A 15,489-nucleotide genomic window follows, 5' to 3' on the forward strand; every position below is an offset into this window, starting at 1 on the left:
ACAGAAATGCAAATCAAAACCATGATGAGGTATCACCTCACACCAGTCAGAGTGGCCATCATCAAAAAATCTAGGAACAATAAATTCTGGAGAGGCTGTGCAGAAAAGGGAACCATCCTGCAGTGTTGGTGGGAATGTAACTTGATACAGTCACTATGGAAAATAGTATGAAGAGTCCTTAAAAAACTAAAAATAGAACTACTGTGTGACCCAGCAACCCCACTACTGGGCATATACCCTGAGAAAACCATAATTCAAAAATACACACGTACCACAATGTTCATTACAGCACTATTTACAATAGCCAGGACATGGAAGCAACCTAAATGTCCATCGACAGGTGAATGGATAAAGAAGATGTGGCACATATATACAATGGAAAATTAGCCATAAAAAGGAACAAAATTGAGTTATTTGTAGTGAGGTGGATGGATCTAGAGTCTGTCATACAGAGTGAAGTAAGTCAGAAAGAGAAAAATGAATACTGTATGCTAACGCATATATATGGAATCTAAAAAAATGGTACTGTTGAACTCAGTGGCAGAGCAAAAATAAAGATGCAGATGTAAAGAACAGACTTGATGACCCAGGGTGGGGGGAGGGGGAAGCTGGGACAAAGTGAGAGAGTAGCATTGACATATATACACTACCAAATGTAACATAGATGGCTAGTGGGAAGCTGCTGCATAACACAGGAAGATCAACTTGATGATTAGTGATGACCTAGAGAAATGGGATAGGGATAGTGGGAGGGAGGCTCAAGAGGGAGGGGAGAAGGGGATATATGTATATATGTAGCTGATTCACTTTGTTGTACAGCGGAAACCGGCACAACAGTGTACAGCAATTATACTCCAATAAAGATCTGAAAAAAAAAATACTCCTAGAGTTTCAACCAGCTGACTCAGGTTCTGCTTATATGGAACCTGAGAAAAGACCTTGAGTTAAGAATGAAAATCATTTGGCAAATAACAGAGCTGGGGGAAAAAGTCAGGTTTCATCACCAAGTTAAAATACATTTGGCCATTATGTTATCTTTTCCTTTTAGGAGAATTTGGTGACATAGAATCAGGTAGTCTGGCTCTCCCACAATTCTTATCACTTTTATTCATTCCAGAAACCCAAGCTCAAAATGGACGACACAATCACAGAAAAGAATGTATCCTACTGATGAGTTTCCTCAAGTCTCCCTTCATGTCTGTGTTTTTCAGGCTGTAGTTAAAAGGTTCATCATTTGAGGAAACAAAATGTATATAATTGAAGCCACTGAAGTCTTTCTGGAAGAGTCAGTAACTTCAGAACTAATGTACACTCACTCCAGCAGCTCTCCTGTAGAACAGCAAAACAACTAACAGATGAGACCCACAGGTGGAAAAAGCTTTTTACTTTCTGCCCACTGATGGCATTCTCAAAACAGAGTAGACAATCTGAGTATAAGAGAAAATGATCCCAGAAAGAGGAACAATACCGAATAGGCTAGCCACCAAGTATATGGAGATATTGTTGATAAGGGTGTCAGAGCAGGCCAGCTTGATGACTTGAGCAAGGTCATAGAAGAAGTTTGAGATTTCTAGGTCTCTGCAGAAGGGCAGTTGCAACACCATCAGAATCTGAAGCAGGGCAATGACAAGACTAACAAATAATGAGAGTAGAATCAGCAGAACAGAGTCTGGAATTCATAATAACTGAATATGTTAGTGAGCAATAAATGGCCACATAGCAATCATAGGCCATTACTGAAAGGAAAAAATTTTCCAAACCAAGGAATTGTCCAAACCAGGACAGAGTAGACCTGGGTGAGGCAACCTGTGTAACTGATGCTCTCATTTTCTGCTTGGATGTTCATCAGCATCTTTGGGATTGTGGTTGTGCTTAAACAGATGTCAGTAAAGCACAGGTTCAAGAGGAAGAAGTACATGGGTGTGTGGAGGTGGGAGTCTGAGCCAGGATGATGAGCAGGTTTCCCAAGACAGTGACCAGGTACATGGACAGGAACAAGGAGAAGAGGAAGAATTGTACTTCTGGATCATCACTCAATCCCATGAGAAGAAATACTGAAACATCTGTATGGTTTCTGGTTTCCTTGTCATTAAAAACTCTGGTGAAAAAAAAAAGGGATGAAGAGAAAGTAAAACAAGTGGTCCTTGGATGAGCAGCAGCAACTGGGATCTTGTTAGAAACACAATTTCCTGGAATCCCTCAAGCTTATGGCTGACAAACTCTGGGTGAGAACCAACAGTCTATATTTTAGCAAGACCTCCAGATGAATTTATTATATGCTGAAGTTTGAGAACCAGTGCTTAAAAGACACCCTGTGAACCCCCATGTGAATATTCAGATTTTTCCCTCTGCTCAGTCTTTCCCCCACCATCTTCTCTCACTAGTCCTCTTTCTTATTCCAATATTTGTCCCAAATTTTTATGTTTTACCAACCTTTTTTTCACACATTGTGCCAAGTACTGAGACTGGAACAAAGAATAAGACATGACATTTCCTTCAGAAATATTTCTTGCCTCAAGAAAACAGAAAGATGAGAAAAAAGTTATCCACTCTCTCTTGTAGAATATGGTCCCCAGACTTTAGCATGCCTCAGAGTCATCTGATGGTTTTGTCAAAATAAATGAGTTAGATCATTTAAAAAAAAGAATTTTTGGCTTTAGATATGGTACACTTTTTATTTGATTAGACAAGTTTTAAGTTGAATGAGGAGTTTTTGCTTGTCAATATTTTGGTGCATTAAGCTTATTAGAGGCAATAGAAAAAAATTGAAGGTAATTCTATTTCAAAAGTTAGACTTTATGTATTGTTAAAATTTACATTATGTCTAATAGATACGCAATTTAAATAATCTAACATAAATAATGTGTATAATACAAAATACACTTTAAAATATGTCTATATCATGTATTTTTTTAAAAATTGGAGTATTTAAGCATACAATTTTGGTTTAAATATGATAAATCATCATAGAGAATAGTTCCTTTATTATGGCATATATCATTTGCTATATCTAAACCACATTAAAAATATTGTCTTTATCTTAGGAAGTGTGGTTTGTCTAACTCTTTGTATAGATAAAAAATAAATGAAAATAAAGTTAATAAGCAAAATATTAAGTAATAATAGGTGAAATATAAACTTATTAAAATGTATGATTATGTAGATGTAATATTATATACTATTATATAAAATTTTATATATATTTACACCTGAAAGGAAGTTGACTTATTTTTTATATATATGGTATGTATATATTTAAAAATATATTTTTTAAAAATTGTCTGTATTAGAAAGTGATCAAATGAATAAGACCGATGAAATTAGCCTATTTCTCCTGCAAATTGTTAATATTTGAGAGTTATTATATCTGTTTCCTTCTTGGAGGTTCAGAAGCGTTGTAATCTACAGAAGGAGCAAAGAAACTGTAAACCTTTGGAAATTACTTAAAATTTCAACAAAACTGGAGATAAACTACATTGAATACATTCATATGAGGGTGAGTCAAAAATTATCTGCACTCCAGTTATATTAAAACTTCTGTTGGCCGCACTATCTTATCAGTGCTTTCTGTTCATAGCTGCTGTGTCCCCAGTCACTGTTGTGCAGGTGTGAATGTGTTACATCAGTTCATTTGTAACTGTGGTGTGAGCAAAAATGGATGCCCCACTTGTGATTTGCAGGAAAGAACAGCAGCGTGCAGTGATTCATTTTTTGTGGTCTGAGGGTGTGCATGTCCGCACACTTCTGCCTACACTGTCGACACTGCAAAAAATTTGTTTTGAGGTGTGAAAGCATCCTCCCTATAGTCCTGATCTTGCTCCACTGGACTTTCACCTGTTTGGTCCCCTGAAAGCAGCTCTACGAGGTCGAAGATTCACTTCTGATGAAGTGAAGACAGTGGTACATTCGTGGCTCGCAGCTCAGCCTCAAACATTTTTTAATGAGGGAATATGACACCTTGTTGACAGATGGACAAACTGTATTAAAAAGCAAGGAGATTACGTTGAAAAATGATGTCTTTGTCTTTTCTAAAAGTTAATTAAAATAAATTCTACAGCCGGAGTGCGGATAATTTTTGACTCACCCATGTATATATCTTATATATAATCATTTCTACCAGTAAAAGCAAACCAGGACTTTATGAAGAAAAAAATTACTTTTGTCCGAATGTGCTTATAGTCTGTGTTTACTGGGGCAATGAATTAATAATCATGGTAGTTCTGTAGATTTAGTATAAACCAACTCATAATAGAGGAATATTTAAAGGCATATTTCTGACTTTTTAAAGGAAACTAAATTCTCTGTCAGGATTTAAGGAAGTTACAAGAAAAAAAAAGACTTGATTTTGTTGAAGTTTTAAGAATCAGTGAGGCCAGTGTTATCTCATTAGTAAAAATATTCCTAAATGCTGAAAAATTGTGTCAACGTCAAAAGGTTTGACTAGAAGAAAAGCAAAAAAAAAAAAAAAATCAGGGACAGCTGATACGTTGTTGTCTGTACTTATGAGGACTTTTTTTTCCCCATTGTGGTGATCATGGGAAATCACAAGTCCCATAGTACATTTTACTTGTAATTGTGGAATTAATGGCTTGGTTTCAGTCACTTCTGGAAAAAAAAACACTGCTGCTCTTCTGCTACAAATACAGGTTTAGACAGTAAAAATGTCTGCAACTTATCCATTGAATTAAGGTCACCATAACTACACTCCAATTAAAGTGTCTATCATTTCTGTAATCACTCAGTTTCTTGCTGTTTTTAAAAATCTTTCTATGCTTGCTAGGACAAGAAATGCATTAGACAAGATAGAGGAACATGGAAAATCATTATGTTGAAGTACAGGTGGAGGAGACAATATCTGGGGCTGTTGTTCCCATAGGAAAGATCATGCCAATTTTTGTACTGAAATCTTTTCAGCATCCCAATTAGAGGAATTATCTTTAATATACAGTTTGTTGATAGATCCTCATTTGAGACATCCTTTAATGCACACCTGAAACATGTCACACTCCGGGGTACTCCAAAAGAGAGGTACACTTAATGAATCACATTCTTACACCAGATCAGAACAAGCCACAGGTGTATGTTTAACTCCCAGACATCAAATTCATAACCCTGTTACATCTTCAGAGGTTATTTTGATTAAAGCTTCTTTACAACTACACATGTAAGTGTCTAGAGTCATATTACTTAATAATCAGAAAAATGTATTTTAGTAATGTCTTTTGTAAGGAATTAGACACCTTTCACAGAAACAATTCAAATGAATTGTATAGGTTTATTTTCAAAACAGTAAATAGGTGTTGCCTCCAATTTTTAGGTGAAGACATAAAGACCCCAGGGTGACTGACTTACTCAAGACAACATGATGATAGAGAAAGGGATGAGATGGATTCAGTATGTATTTGCAATTTGTTCATAAGTGCAAAATTGGTTTAATGACTGGACAGAAAATAAGCATCATCTATTGTGCTCAAAGCAGGGTGACCTTCAGGAAAATCATTGGAAATGTCAAGAAAAGGCAATATTTTCTGTCTCTTTTTTCTGTCTTTGGTGTGATTATGTGGGTGCATTTCTATGGGAAAATAACAGTTGTCAGCATTACCCTCAAAGTTGTTTCAAAGAAATAGAGTTGCAATGACTAATATATTTGGCACTTGTGCCATTCTTTTGGACTAAATATAATTCATTTGAGGCAAAACTGTTAATATTACTGGCAAGGTCAGATTACAACATTACTGTGATATTAAATATATTTGCAACATTCAATAATGCCCATTGGTTACCAGGCACTGAAGTAGATGCTGAGAATATTGAGATGAAATTATCATCTTTCTTACCTTTGAGTATGTTATAAAAGCTAAGAGGAGATATATATAAACAACAGGTGTTATACAATATAAGAAGGGTGATGATAGAATTTTTTTTTTAAGCAAAGGGGGAAGAGCATAAAGCAGGAAAGATTTCTTAGAGGAGGTAATAGCTAAACAGTAGAGTAAAAGATAAGTGAAAGAAGATGCCAAAAGTAGGGGAAGATGGATACTTTGTTAGATAGGGACTGTCCTACAGGTTTCAGATGTAAATATGAATATATATAATTGCAATTTTCCACTATTAATAGAGCATAGAAATGAGTACAATATTCAGATTTTATTCAAAACTTCAATTATGTTACTCAAGGCATTTTAGAGCCAAGTTACCACCCATAATATTAATCATTTGCTCTCAATGTTGGCTTATTTCCTCAGATTTTAAATAACATATATCAATTATAAAAAAATTTTGAAAAAAAATTAGAGATATAAATGGACACAAATCAGATCAACCACCCTGGAGTAAACTTTATTTTGTAAATGCAGTCAGAGAACTTGAGACTTATAAAATAGAATAATTATTTTAGTTACAATTAAACTAACAAGAAATAACAAAGCAGTATTATTGAATCTTAAGGAAATTTGCTGCTTGTAATTTATTATGAAAGTACTTTTCATCATATTTTTCTGTATACTGAGAATTGTTTCAATATTAAGTATTGACAATTGTGAACAAATAAAAATATTAAATTACTTTTCTTTTAATTTTAGTAGAATCTAGTAATACTTGATGATAGGGTAAAAGATAATTATAAGAATAATAAAACTCTTAGAGGAAAACATAAGCAGAACACTCTATGACATAAACCACAGCACGATCCTTTCTGACCCACCTCCCAAAGTAATGGAAATAAAAAAAAAAATTAAATGGGAGCTAATGAAACTTAAAAGCTCTTGCACAGCAAAGGAAACCATAGACAAGATGAAAAGGCAACCCTCAGATTGCAAGAAAATATTTGCAAACGAAGTAACTGACAAAGGATTAATCTCCAAAATATACAAATATTTGTAATTATCAAAAGAAACAACAACCCAATCTAAAAATGAGTGAAAGACCTAAATAGACGTTTCTCCAAGGAAGACATACAGATTATCAACAAACACATGAAAAGATGCTCAACATCACTAACCATTAGAGAAATGCAAATCAAAACCACAGTGAGGTATCACCTCACACCAGTCAGAATGACCATCATCAAAAAATCTAGAAACAATAAACGCTGGAGAGGGTGTGGAGAAAAGGGAACCCTCCTGTACTGTTGGCGGGAATATAAATTGATGCAGCCACTATGGAGAACAATATGAAAGTCCTTAAAAAACTAAAAAGAGAACTGGAGGTCCTTAAAAAACTAAAAATAAACAAAAAATGACCCAGCAATCCCATTGCTGGATGTATACCTGGAGAAAACCATAATCCAAAAAGAAACATGTACCACAATGTTCACTGCAGCACTATTTACAATAGCCAGGTCATGGAGCAACCTAAATGCCCATCAACAGATGAATGGATAAGGAAAATGTGGCACATATATGCAATGGAATATTACTCAGCCATTAAAAGGAATGAAACGAGTTATTTGTAGTGAGGTGGATGGACCTAGAGTCTGTCATACAGAGTGAAGTAAGTGAGAAAGAGAAAAATTCCATATGCTAACACATTTATATGGAATCTAGGAAAATGATATTGATGAGCCTAGTGGCAGGGCAGGAATAGAGACACAGATATAGAGAATGGACTTGAGGACACAGGGAGGGGGAGAAGGGGAAGCTGGGATGAAGTGAGAGAGTAGCACTGACATATATACGCTAGCAAGTGTAAAATAGATAGCTAGTGGGAAGCTGCTGCATAGCACAGGGAGATCAGCTTAGTGCTTTATGATGACCTAGAAAGGGTGGCATATGGAGGGTGGGAGGGAGGCGCAAGAGGGAGGGGATATGGGGATATATGAATACATATAACTGATTCCCTTTTTGTACAGCAGAAACTAACACAGCATTGTAAAGCAATTATTCTCCAATAAAAATGTGAAAAAAAGAATAAATCAGTGAAAACAACCTTCAATACTTTCTTAAAGTACTTATCTATGACTTAATATATAGTATTTGAAGAACAGCAGTTTACAAAAGAAGCTAAAACTTCCCATGCATTTCAAGAGATCTATAACAAAATTGACCTAAGAATTGTTCACTTATCCACTCAGATTCTTCAGACATATTCTTGAGACAAAGCGCTTTATGTCTAGGCTTGGCTATTTCATTGCTATTGCCATTTTCTGCCTTGTGATTATGACAAATCCTCACTTCTTGATCATTCGTTTCTCTGGATCTGAAACATGTTTTCTTTATCTCACGGAAGTGTTGTCTTGGAGCATGTAATTTGTGACTCAATGCATTTTATCCTCTACACACAAGGACGGTATTGCATTTGTATGACATGCAAATTAAGTGTTTTATTCAAAATAATCATCCTGAACAAGATTCAGAAGAGAACAAGCATTTTATTCATTCTTTCATTTATTTATGTTCTGTCTTATTCTGAAAAGGATCCAAGGAAGCTTATAATAAGACAGAATGAACTAAACTGGGTGAGGAAATTGAAACCAAGGGGAAATAAGAGTAAGATGTCCAAAAAGTTTGCAGAGGATAGCACATTGTGTAAACATCCTGCTAGAGATGGGCCACAAATTTGGCTTAAGTAAGCTCTTTTAACAACCAAATTCAGAGGGAAAAATCTCCATTTCATGATAAACAGGGTCTTTTCAGGATAGGAAACACAGATGAGCAGCACAGATTCTAGCACTGAGACCAAAGAGAATTGTACTCTGTTGTTAGTCACTCAACTCTGTAGAGTAACAAGTTTAACAAGAACAAAGCAGAACGAAATTTCCAAAAACTGCTTCTTAGAAAGTTCTACCATGACTTCAACATGGACACGTCAATGTACAGCTTAGGAAACCTGAGCATTGCACTTAGGTCCAGATTTGCCACTCTGTTGGACAGGTTTATCCAGATGGATGTATTACATGTTCTTGACATGTAATTGAGTAATTGCATAATTAATCTCAATTGAGTAATGGAAACCAATAAATATTGCCTCTCTCAATGAAGTTCTTCATTAGTATTGAGTGGTAGGAATTTAGTGTTAAAAACAAGAGCTAAACATTGAATTTAAACAATTAACCAAATAGGTAGGATTTACACTTTCAGAAAACTACCGTGAGGGCTTAAATGGTCCAGGCATTTTCTAAGGCTTCAGTATTAGGTTCCCACCACTAGTGTGGTAAGCTCTGGTTATACAACGCTTGTCCACACTTATCGATATCAAAGTGTGTTTGTAGTGCTTTAATAGAATTGAACCTTTTCTCGGTGACTATTACCTAAGATATCTAAAACACACATAGCAACAGAAGAGGATAGAGTCTAAGCAAAATCTCCATAACTCAGAGTTTTTAAGATTTCTGTGAAAGATATGGTTATAAGCTTCAATTTCTAAAAGTCAAAGAGAAGTATTTTATTTATAAGAAATATATAGCACAAAAGTACTGTTTTGTAATTTTCCCTGTCTAAATTGGAAGAGTGAATACTGGGGGTTTGGATTCTCAAATACAAGTATATTTGATTACAGTCTTCAAGGCTCTTTCATTTTCCATTTTCATGCATGTAGATCTGCTTTTGAAAGTTAAATCTAGAAGACGTTAAGGTGATACTGGGGTAAAGAAGAATGCCCTGTATAGGGCATAAATGTACAAGATCTTTAAGATAAGAGAGAACTGGGAGGCTGGATATCTAAATGAGTTGTATCTTAATTTAAAAAAAAAAAACAAACTTTTTTTTTGCAAAAATGCTACTTAAATTAATGGCAGCTAGTTTTTTCTTTGCAATTCCAACTTTAGAAATGAGTAGTTTGGTTGGCTAGCCACAATTTGCTTATTGCTTGTTACTGGTCATCAGATCTATGGAAGGTTTATGGATTTTAGTGGCTCACAGTTAAGCATAAGTCTGCCTGGAGTTTGGGGGAAATATCCATTTTTATGGTATTAAATGCCTCACATTTGCAAGCAAATTGGCCAGGCTTAAATTCTGTGATACAAATCACAGCAGCAACACTCCCTTTGTGTTTGTTATACTGCTTCAGCTCCTACAATCTTTATCTTCTTCCTCTGATAACTTCACCATTGCACCAGATACCAGCATTTTATGTTTATTTCTCAGCAGTGTGTTCAACCTAGAGTGATATTAAATTAGTGCAGTCGTAGAATACAAGTCCCTTCTAAACTGCTGAATGCATAACATCTGCTTTACAGTTGCATACATCAGCCTCAGTAATCACATTGGTAACAGTTTTATAGCGAGAACTAACATATGCTTTCTCAATCCTTACCCTTCCACATCTAAATTGAGAAGGCACCTGTAGAACTTCTGCTTTCTGAGAAGGCAGTGATGATTGCTTTAAGGTGAAGAAGTTCAGAATAACCATGTTTGGTATTAGCAGTTTGGTATTATTATTCTAAGGCTTGGTGACTATTCTCCATGTTAACATGGGATACCCTTTTAAAAATAGTGTTCTTTTACATCTTGGTCATAGGAAAGTTTGAACATATTGTATATTTTTGATTATTGGTTTGGATAATAATAAATCTTTGAGTGTCTTAAACTTTCATCCTAATTAATAGTTAATCACTTGGAGACATAGACAATGAAGTGCTTTTGAGATATGAGTCATTAAACCTAACGTACCTATTTAAAATATCAACATTGGTGGGATAAATTAAATATTTTTTGAATACTAACAAAATGTAATTTTGGGTATACATAACAATTAAAGAACAATGAAATTATGTATCAGTGTGTTTTAAATTATCACATTTTTAAGTTATGTTCATAACAATATCAAGCATTTTTCATGATTAAACTATATGTTTTTAAAAGCCTTAAAATATGATTAACAAATGTATGAAAGCTAATATTATATATATATTTTTTTCCCCTTAATTTTAGTCATGATTTCATTGGAGAATTTACAACAAGCTATAGGGAACTTTCTAGAGGGCAATCACAGTTCAATGTATATGAGGTAAGATGAATTTTATTTTATTATTATTTTTCTCTGGAATAAGTAAATTGATGCTTTTAAAGTATAGATTTTTACAAAAGATAATTGCCAAAGGTTACCAATATGTCTAACAATCTTTAAACTTATTGAGAAGATTGGTTTTTGAGATTAAATAATAGTATTTCTCTTCAAGTCACATGGTCTTTTGAATCTGCTTTGAGTTATTTAAAAATTCTTGCACATGAAACATTTTCTTATTTTAAAAACAATCAATATGGTTGCAAGTTTATTTTTCCTTGAGCTTCAGCCTTTATGTTTTGCCTTCCTACCAGCCTCCTCCTCAATCCTTTTTCTAAAAAACCTTTTATTGAGGTATAATTGACATACAATAAACTGCATATATTTAAAGTGTACAATTTGATATTTTTTTTCTTATTAGTAATGTATATATGGCAATCCCAATCCCCCCCACCACTTTCGCCACTTGGTGTCCATATGCTTGTTCTCTACATCTGTGTCTCTCTTTCTGCCTTGCAAACCAGTTGATCTGTACCATTTTTCTATGTTCCACATATATGTGTTAATATACAATATTTGTTTTTCTCTTTCTGACTTACTTCACTCTGTATGACAGTCTCTAGGTCCATCCATGTCTCTACAAATGTCCCAATTTCATTCCTTTTTACAGCTGAGTAATATTCCATTGTATATATGTACTACATCTTCTTTATCTATTCCTCAGTCCTTTTTTAATCAGAAGAGAAAAATATGCATTTTAGTTGTGTCAGCATGGTGTTATATAACAAGTTGTTTTTTTGCTTAGTGTGTTTGAGCATCTTAACTGCTGTTTAGATGAAGGCTGAAGGAAATGAGAAAGTATGATTAGTCATTAAAGAAATTCAAGTTATTAAGGCAAACACACTAGTTATTTCTGCCTTAAACCTATCTTGCCATTTAACTACCAGATAAGTGTTGAGCATAATGTGTATTCTAGCACTGTTAATCCTAGAGCTTTGTTATCTGTACATTCTCTGTGATTTTCTGTTAGAGATTTTTTTATGTGGACCACTTTTAAAGTCTTTATTGAATGTGTTACAATATTGCTTCTGTTTTGTTTTGGTTTTCTGGCCTGGAGGTGTGTAGGATCTTAACTCCCTGACCGGAGATCAAACCCACACCCCTCGCATTGGAAGGCGAAGTCTTAACCACTGGACTGCCAGAGAAGTCCCCTCTGTGACTTTTTAAATTTAATATATATTAATAGCAAAGGAGAATATCTCATTAATTAGTCAATAATGATAACTCCTTACGGATTGATACTATTTGACGCTAAAATTGACCTCCTTTAAGTTAAAAGCAGAGGAATCTCCTTCTCCTATCACTTTCTTATTAGGCTACAGCAGATGTATTCCACACATTCATTCATTTATTAGTTTATAAATAAAATATTTATAACATGACTTCTATATTCCACACTCTATATTAGGCCTCAAGGATGCAGAAATGAATGAAAATTTCACTGTCTAATGGGAGAGACAAACACATAAAATATACTTAGATTATCTTGATAGGTGCTATATAGCTCTAGGGGACTATGAGATATCTAGGGGGGGGTACAGCAAACTTATCCCAAGAAAGCATACCAGGCAAAGACAAAGTTGGAATAATGGATCAATTTTTCTATCTGGGTCTTTCAGGGACAGAATATTAAGGCTCTAAATAGACAGCGGAAGCAACATAAGACAGGTTGTACTTATTTGGATGCCTGTTTTTTTCTCCATACCCTCAAGGCTGAGGAGGAACACCACATACATACTAGTCCTCCTTGTACTTAGAACTCATTTACTGACAGTCACATAACACTCCCGAGATCAATTATTTTGAGTTTCCTTAGCTCTAAAATGTCTTCTTCTCTTTGGATCTCTCTTAGCCAACAAAGCTTGCTTAATGAGATTGGTGTCACATCTGATGAGATGACAAAGAAGCTTAGTAACAATTATCCCTTACTAAATACCCTGCATGAATATTTGTGCCATAACTTCAAATAAAGATGTATTCTTTTTTTTCATATCATCAATAGAAGAGACCAGTCTGAAGAAAATCTGGAAGAACGTTGTGTGTTATGTATAAGTAGTTTTAGAATTTCAATGGACAGCTAGCTTTTGGTCCAGTACATTGGAAACGTCATTTTCTGCACACATGTAAGGGATTCAGTTTTGTTGAGGCAAACATGGAAATTTTCAACCATTATTCCTTCAAATATTCTTTCTGCCCCTTTCTCTCTCCCTTCTCCTTTTGGTACTCCCAGTATATATATGTTATTATGCTTGATCGTATCCCACAGGTATCTTAGGCTCTTTTCGTATTTTTTCTTTTTGTTTCTTAAACTAGAAAATCTTAATTGACCCATCTTCAAGATCACTCATTACCTCTTCTGCCAGCTCAAATGTTTTTTTAAGCCCCTCTAGCGAATTTTTCATTTGTTACTGTGTTATGTTGAGAATTTCTATTTGGCTCTTTTTTATAATTTTTATCTACTTGTGATTTTTCTACTTGGTGAGACATTGTTTCAAGCTTTACTTCTTTATATATAGCTTCCTCAGTTTTTTAAACATATTTATAGTAGCTGATTTAAAGAATTTATTAAATAAATCTCATATCTACAAGTTCCCACGAGCAGTTTCTATTGATTGCTTTTTTCTTATACATGGGCCATACTTTCTTGTTTCTATGCATGTCTTGTATTTTTGGTTGTTGTTGAATGCTGGAAATTTTAAAAAATATAATGTAGTAACACTGGAGATCAGATGTCCTGCCTTTCTGCTTTTGTTGTTGTTGCTGTTTGTTTGTTTAGTGACTTTCCTGGAGTAATTCTATAAAGTCTATTTTCTTTGCTGTGTGGGTCACTGCAGTCTGTGCCTGGTTAGCCAGTGGTCAACACTTTGACAGAAATTCATGTATGTTGTTGCACTTCTTATATGCTCCAGTTACAAAATTCTGCCTTGGCTTTCACTTGATATTTAAAGAGAGACTCAAAAATCACCCAGAGACAAAGGATTAGGGCTTCCTCAAGGTCTTCCCTGGCCATGCAAACAGTCCTGCACAAGCACATGGCCTTCTAGATCCCCAGAAATATGCCTGAGCTTTTAAAAGCCTCCTACTTGAGACTGAATCAAGATGGTGGAGGAGTAGGATGTGGAGCTCACCTTCTTCCACAAATATATCAAAAATACATCTACGTGTGGAACAATTCTCACAGAACATCTACTGAATACTGGCAGAAGACCTCAGATTTCCAAAAAGGCAAGAAAATCCCTGGGTAGGGCAAAAGAAAAAAGAAAAAAAGAGGGGAAAAGGAATCAGGACCGGACCTGTGCCCCTGGGAGGGAGCTGTGAAAGGGGAAAATTTTCCATGCACTGGCAAGTCCCTTGCTGGCAGCAAGATCAGCGGGGACGGAGGAGGAGCTTCAGGGCCTTGGAGGAGAGCACAGCAACCAGTTCACAGAGGGCAAAACGCAAAGAGACCTGCACAGATGGTCAGTGCTGCCCAGCACTCCCCAGCCTGAGATGCTCATTGCTGGGGCAGGTGGGGGCTGGGTGCTGAGGCTTGGGCTTCAGAGGTCAGACCGGGGAAGAGGACTGGGGTTGGCTGTGTGGAGACAGCCTGAGGAGGGTAGAGTGTGGTGCAAGAGGAGGCCTGGGCCCACCAGAGAGGGATGGTACTATTGTTGGGGGGCATGCAAGGAGAGGGGTGGGCCCGCCATACAAGCTGCCTTCTCCACACGTGCTCTCAGGAGGCAGGGCACCACCTGCACGAGTTCTGGGGGTAGGTACAAGCTGCCGCTGCCATCTCGGCCTCCAGAAGTAAGCACAGACTGCTACTGAGGGTCCTGTGATGGGGAAGCAACCAGTGCTCCTACCTTCCTGGGAGCATGCGCAGCCTGCCACCACCATGGAGGCTCCTGCCATAGAAGACCAGCTGCTGCCCTGGACTCCCTGGGAGGGTGCGTGACCCACCACAGCTACTGAGGGTCCCACAACACAGAGCCACCCACTGCCCTGCCTTCCTGGGAGCCTACGTGAGCCACACACCTGCACACCCCTTATCAAGGGGAAAATAACCAGCATGCTCTGAGGAAAGAGATGGCAAGCATTCAAACCAAAAACAACCCTCACGCCAAAAAAATATTAAACCCACATAAGCTATGCAGGGAGGCTCCCACACATAAATAGCCCTTCAAGACTACAGTAGAAAATTGTTTCCCCTAAACTCACAGAAAAAGAGAAATATAAGCAAAATGAAGCACCAGAGGAAACACTCCCAGTGAAAAGACCAAGAGAATTCACCTGAAGGAACAAATAATGAAACAGACCTCTTCAGTCTAATAGACACTGAGTTCAAAAAGGAGGTAATGAAAATGCTGAAGGAGTTAAGAAAGGCTATGAACAGAAATTCAGATTACTGTAGAAAGGACTATAAACTATAAGGAGAAGCCAAGAAAAATTAGAACATTCATTTGCCAAGATGAAAGCTGAGCTAAAGGCAGTGAGCAGCAGAATGAACAG

General features: G+C 36.2%; 1 protein-coding gene across 5 annotated transcripts in view; it reads left to right on the plus strand.

Moving 5' to 3' along the window:
• The window catches only part of CPNE8 (copine 8), a 267,432-nt gene that overhangs the window by 176,404 nt on the left and 75,539 nt on the right, over nucleotides 1–15,489 (plus strand). For 4 of the 5 annotated variants that reach the window (XM_057700921.1, XM_057700922.1, XM_057700923.1 and 1 more), the window contains one exon: nucleotides 10,869–10,944. In XM_057700921.1, the coding sequence (XP_057556904.1) occupies nucleotides 10,869–10,944 (76 nt within the window). Of the gene's footprint in view, nucleotides 1–5,317; nucleotides 5,395–10,868; nucleotides 10,945–15,489 lie in introns of those variants that run through there. The other variant, XM_057700926.1, reaches the window with a different exon arrangement.

This window comes from Hippopotamus amphibius, chromosome 12 (assembly GCF_030028045.1).
Source record: "Hippopotamus amphibius kiboko isolate mHipAmp2 chromosome 12, mHipAmp2.hap2, whole genome shotgun sequence".
NCBI lineage: Eukaryota > Metazoa > Chordata > Mammalia > Artiodactyla > Hippopotamidae > Hippopotamus > Hippopotamus amphibius.